Source organism: Cebus imitator, unplaced genomic scaffold (assembly GCF_001604975.1).
Source record: "Cebus imitator isolate Cc_AM_T3 unplaced genomic scaffold, Cebus_imitator-1.0 Scaffold238, whole genome shotgun sequence".
Lineage (NCBI taxonomy): Eukaryota > Metazoa > Chordata > Mammalia > Primates > Cebidae > Cebus > Cebus imitator.
Window position 1 is genome coordinate 1,460,391 of NW_016107553.1, and position 6,160 is coordinate 1,466,550.

The 6,160-nt window shown below is 36.2% G+C and overlaps 1 protein-coding gene across 15 annotated transcripts in view; it reads right to left on the reverse strand.

The window, feature by feature from the left end:
- Positions 1–6,160, reverse strand: part of EXOC6 (exocyst complex component 6) — a 219,542-nt gene that overhangs the window by 101,740 nt on the left and 111,642 nt on the right. For all 15 annotated transcript variants that reach the window (XR_001816353.2, XM_037727728.1, XM_037727727.1 and 12 more), the window contains 3 exons: positions 3,305–3,414; positions 1,004–1,115; positions 50–184 (listed from right to left, as the gene is read on the reverse strand). Coding sequence is in view for 14 of the 15 variants with exons in the window: in XM_037727728.1 (XP_037583656.1) it covers positions 50–184; positions 1,004–1,115; positions 3,305–3,414 (357 nt within the window). In the remaining variant the exon portion in view is untranslated. The remainder of the gene's footprint in view (positions 1–49; positions 185–1,003; positions 1,116–3,304; positions 3,415–6,160) is intronic.

Below are 6,160 nucleotides of genomic sequence, written 5' to 3' on the forward strand. Positions count from 1 at the left end.
TTTGCTTACGGTGATGGAAATGAAAACTTTTGGTCAAATGTTTACATACCTTAAAAGTAGAAAGTCCATAAAGTCTTGTAGTATGAACAGTTTCTTGAGAAATATTTGTAATGTTAGTTATAAAGTCCTCAAGATATTTACAAGCTTGTTCCAGGTGTGTTGTGTTTATGATGATTTGCACCAGCTACAAAACACAAAATATATCCAGTAAAATACAGGATACATGTATATAAAATCGCCTGATTTTTAAAAACAGGATTATTACTTCCAGCAACTGTACCATTTCTACATAATTACAGCATTATAGGATACAACTATCTGATTTTAAAAGCCTGCTGTAAATACTGCTTATGAATGATTATATATATACACACACATATCAAGAGTCTAACTGCCAGTTACTTTAAACTAACTTTTCATAATATGTTTCAAATTTTAAACATTTAGCAAGTAAAAAATTAGGATTTTGACTTTTCATGTAGCCTGGCAATCAGAAATCTAAATAGATGTTCTAACATCTTCAACCATCTATTATTCCCCATGTGAACCCTTTTCCCTCACGTCTGTTTTCCAGAGACAGGGTCTTGCTGTCACTTAGGCTGTAGTGCTGTGGTGTGACTGTAACTCACTGCAGCCTCAACCTCCTGGGCTCAAGTCCGGACTAGCTAGGACTACAGGTGCTCAGGACCATGCCTGGCCAATATTATTCATTTTCTGTAGAGACAGGGTCTCACTATATTGCCCAGGCTGGTCTCAAACTCCTGACCTCAAGCAATCCTCCCACCTTGGCCTCCCAAGGTTCTCAGATTATAGGTGTGAGCCACTGTGCCTGGCCTCTTCACATTTCCGGAATTTATACTGGTGTTTTTATTTTGAAAACAAATCTTCTTATATTAATACATTTAAAACAGGAAGTTAGTTTTACAGAATGACGTTCAGCAATAATTTAAAGTAATTGTTTCATACAATGAAACATTTCACTATCTGTGTCTTTTTAACCTACCTCTGTCAAACCAATATGAGGTTTTCTAATCAGGTTCAGTAAACAGCTACTCAAAGTTCTGGTCAGCAACAGATTTGTTGATTTTCTAAGCATATCATCTATTTCTGTTGAGCTGAAAACAAAGATTGATATTATTAAACTTTCTACAAGCATGCAGTTAACATCCTAAATAATTTAACACAATTTACTAAAACAATTTGTCCCAAGTCATTAGTTTATATCTTTAAATAAACTACAATGACCCATATTTATTAAATCACAAACTTCAATTTAACTTTGCAAAAGGGACATTTTCCACAAAGTAGAATATTCATTTATGGCATAATTTAAATGTATCCAATTAACAACTACAGAAAAATCATGGAGCACTTGGTATAAGGAAATAAAACTATTACTAAATTCCAACTCCATCATGGGATAGTCACTTTGTTGTTTTGTTTTATTTATTTATTATTATTGTTTCTGAGCCAGAGTCTGCCTCTGTCACCCAGGCTGGAGTGTAGTGGTGTAATTATAGCTCACTGTAGCCTCAAAGTCCTGGGCGCAGGCGATTCTGACACCTCAGCATTCTGAGTAGCTGGGACTACCAGTGTATGCCACCATGCCCAGCTAGTTTTCAAATATTTTATAGAGATAGGGTTGCGTTATTTGCCCAGGCTGATCTCAAATTCCTGGACCCAAGTGATTCTCCCACTTTGGCCTCCCAAAGTGCTGGGATTACAGACGTGAGCCACTGCGCCCAGCCCCAAAAGACAGTCACTTTGAAAGAAACTTCATATACAACTACAGCTAAAAATTACAAACTGATATGAGTTCTTTCTAGATATAATTACCCAATTTAATTGTTAATATAACCAAGTTATCCATTTTAATTAAGATTTTTTGTCTTCAAAGAAATAAATTACCTTAAACCAATTTTAATTTGATGCAAAAAAAATCTATGATTTTCTTAACATCCTAAGCATTGCTAAGCTAACACTAAAAAACAGATTCTTTTCTCCTAACCATTAAGCCTTCAATTTAAGGAAATACTGTAATGGTTTCTTGGATACAACCTCATTATCACAACCATTAAACTGTCCTTAGACCATGGATCATCCATCTCAGCACTACTGGCATTTCAGGATGAATACTTCTTTGCTGCGGAAACTGTCCTGCACATTTGGATGTTTGGCAGCACCCCTGGCCTCTACCCACTATTCCAAGTAGCACCCCTCCTGGGAACTGTAACAATCAAAGATGTTTCTCGACATTGCCAAATTTGTGGGGCGGAAGTGGTAGCAGGAAAACCAAAATTATCCCCAGGTGAGAACTATTGCCTTAGACATAGGCTAACATTTTTGCATCCCTTTACTTTTTATTAAAATACTACTTTTAAAAATTTGTGGGCCAGGCACAGTGGCATGTGCCTATAATCCCAGCACTTTGGGAGGCCGACGTGGGTGGACTGCGTGAGGTCAGGAGTTCAAAATCAGCTTGACCAACATGGCAAAACCTTGTCTCCACTAAAAATACAAAAATTTGCCGGGCATAGTAGCATGCACCTGTGGTTCCAGCTAGTTGGGAGACTGAAGTGGGAGGATCACTTGAGCCCAGGAGTTCTAGGGTGCAGTGAGCCATAACTGTGCCACTGTATTCCAGACTGGGCAACAGAGTGAGATCCTGTCTCAAAACAAAACAAAAACAAAAAGAACTACCATTCAACCCAGCAATCCCACTGGGATATACCCAAAGGAAAATAAATAATTCTACCAAAAGACACATGTACCCATATGTTCATTATAGCACTATTAACAATGGCAAAGACAGAGAATCAACCTAGGTGTCTATCAGTGTTGGACTGGATAAAGAAAATGTGTACATAAACACCATGGAATGCTACGCAGCCATAAAAAAGAACAAAATCATGTCCTTTGCAGCAACATGAATGCAGCTGGAGGCTATTATCCTAAGCAAACTAATGCAGAAGCAGAAAACCAAATACTGCATGTTTTCACTTATAAGTGGGAGCTAAACACTAGGTACACATGGATGTAATGATGGAAACAACAGATACTGGAGACTACAAGAAGGGGAGGCAGGGGCTGAAAAGCTACCTGTTGGGTACTATGCTCACTACCTGGGTGACAGGTTCAATCATACCCCAAACCTTAGCTTATACAATATGCCCGTGTAACAAACATGTACCCCATGAATCTAAAATTAAAGTTGATGGGAAAAAAAAAGTCATGGCATAAAAATAAAGTATTAATGTTTCATAAACAGTTATGATAAAAATGCATTTGTGGTTAGTAAACTTACCTCCGGTGTAGTGACTCTGAAAATTTAAGGCTGGCATAAATAAATTCTTTAACTTGAATGTAAATATGAGGCACTGACTGAGACATGGGGAATTTCTTTGGGAAAGATTGCTGTAGAAAGACAAAGTTAATATTGTTTTTGAAATTTTAGAAAAAGACATGCTAATCACCAAATATGTAAAATTAAATTGATTTCACACTGGAATAGTGAATACCTGCATCAAAAACTCTAATGTTAACGTTTCTACATTTTTGATATTTTATCAAAATATTTCTGAAGAAAATAATGTGGCACTTTACCCTTGTTTCTTAAATCATATTATCAGACTTCCAACAAGCAGAGAAAATACATAACAATACCTTTGGTGTATTCTGATGATAAGCACTCTGTCTACAAGAGATGCCTAGCTGTCTGCTTCTTTGTGTATGTATCATACAAGAGTCAGAGTGGCCATGAAAATTACAAGCTAGCTTTCTGGCTCAGAGTCATTAAATAATTCTAAGACTCACTTCATTTACCTTCAGTGAAGGCTTGATGCCAATTCAAGAAGTTATCGAGTTTATTCCATAACTCCTAGAACACCTTATGGCATGTTTCTAACCTCTATGCCATTAAACACTGGTATGCAGCCAATGGCTTATATGGTGCTTCCTGGCTAAACTACTCTGTAAGTTATTATCCATTTGAAATTCTCAGTCTCTAAAAGGTAAACTTCTTCCAAGATAGTTACCAAAAAACATCCCTCTTTTCTGTTTTATTAAGTCTACTATACTCCTCTATCTTCATCTTCATTGCAACCTTTTATATCAGTGAAAGTACCATCACCAAGATCACCAATGATCTCACAGTTGTTCAATCCAGTGATTTCTTCAGCTCTCATGTTACCTGACTTTTTTGAAGAATCTGACACAGTTGACCCACTCCTATTTAATTAATGATCTCTCCTTCCTTGGACTCCTGCCCAAAATGGTTTTCCTCCTTTTTCTCTACCTACTCTACTTCTCTTCCTCTAGCCATTACTTAATTATTGCTTTATTTCTCTTCCTATAGCCATTACTTTAATTATTGCTTTAGCCATTACTTAATTATTGCTTAACTATGCTTTAGGGTTCTGTCCTAAACCCTCTCTTGCTACTATGTATACTTTCTTTGGATGATCTCATATAGTCTTATGACTTCAATCATCCTGCAAGTACCAATATCTCCAACTCTACGACTCCAGACCAAATCTTTCTCTTGGAAGTCCAAATTCATATATCTGCCTATTGGACAGTTCCATTTGGCTGTACCATTTGAGACACACTCAATAGGTCCAAAAGTTAAATTATCATCATTTTCTTCTAAATCTGCTCCTCTTGTGTTTCTTATCACAGTGAATGCTGCCACCATCTAAGGTAGAAACTTGGTTATCTCCGTTACCCTTCATATGCACATAATTACCAACTCCTGTTGCTCCTACCTCCTAAGCAACTCAAATCAGCTTCAATGACCATAACCCCCATTCAGGTTACATAACCCTCTTCTCTTATCAAGATAAATGCAAAAGTCTTCTAGGTGGTCTCCCTGTCACCAGTCCTACTCTTTTCCAATCCATTCTCCATATATTAGCCAGAGAGATCTTCCTAAACCACAAATCTTATGTTTTTACCACTTAAAATTCTTTCATGGCTTCCTATAACCCTCAGGAAAAAGGATAAACTCTCTAACACTGTTTAGTAGGGCCATTACGGTCTGGCCCTTTCTACTTCTCCAATTTACATCCCTTGAGCTTCATCTCTTGTACTTCATCCACTCTGACCTTCTTTACACAGACTTTCTGCATGCTGTATCCCCTATCTTAAGCAGTGCAAACTTCTGTGAATTACAATTTCCTATTTATCTACCCTCTTATTTTATCTAAAATAAATAATTTCTTACTTATTTTATCTACCTACCTACAGAGTTTTTTTGAAACTCCGTCTCAAATAAATAAATAAATAAGCCACAAGCAGAGCTAGCACATGAATCTAGTCCTAGTCTAGTGCTCTTTATACAGACATTAGTCTGAGGGTAGATAAAATAAATAAGAAATTGTAATTCACAGAAGGCTGCATAAAGGTCTTTGCACCTTGACAGCAAAGACTGAAAATGTAGCACATAGCACTATGTTGGATATATAGTAGGTAGACAAAAAATATTCAAAATTATTTTAATGACATTAAATTTGGCCAAAATTATTTTGGCCAAATGATTCTAATAAAGTTAACATAGCTACCTACAAAAATATTTTTGCATGTATGTTTACTACTACTCCTTCATTCATAATTTATGTTGAAAATAACTCAAGTTGAGAGATAGTTGCATATATTTTCTAACAGATTTAATTGAAAATTATACTTAAACTAGGAAAAAATATACACACACAACCAAAAGACTTTATTAAATAATTTGAGATTTATTTTAGAGTTGTCATATTTCAATTTTCCACGTGACTATAACTATTAACAGTTCTTTTTAATAATGAGTAATACATAGACCAATGAATACAACTCCTAAGAACGTAATCTTAAGAGGTACTGCATATATTAGAAACTCTCTATAAGCAAAGTTAAACTTCCTTTTAATTCTGTTTAGAATGTTTAATATGATTGGAAGAGATATTAGAGATTATTGAGTTCAACCTCCTCATTTGACAGATGAGGCACAAATGCACATGGGAGGCTCAGTCGTTTGCCTATAATAAGCCACAAGCGGTCAGTGCAATGGTTCATGCCTGTAATCCCAGCACTTTTGTGAGGCCAAGGCAGGCGGATCACCTTAGGTCAGGAGTTTGAGACCAGCCTGACTAACATGGTGAAATCCTGTCTCTAGTAAAAA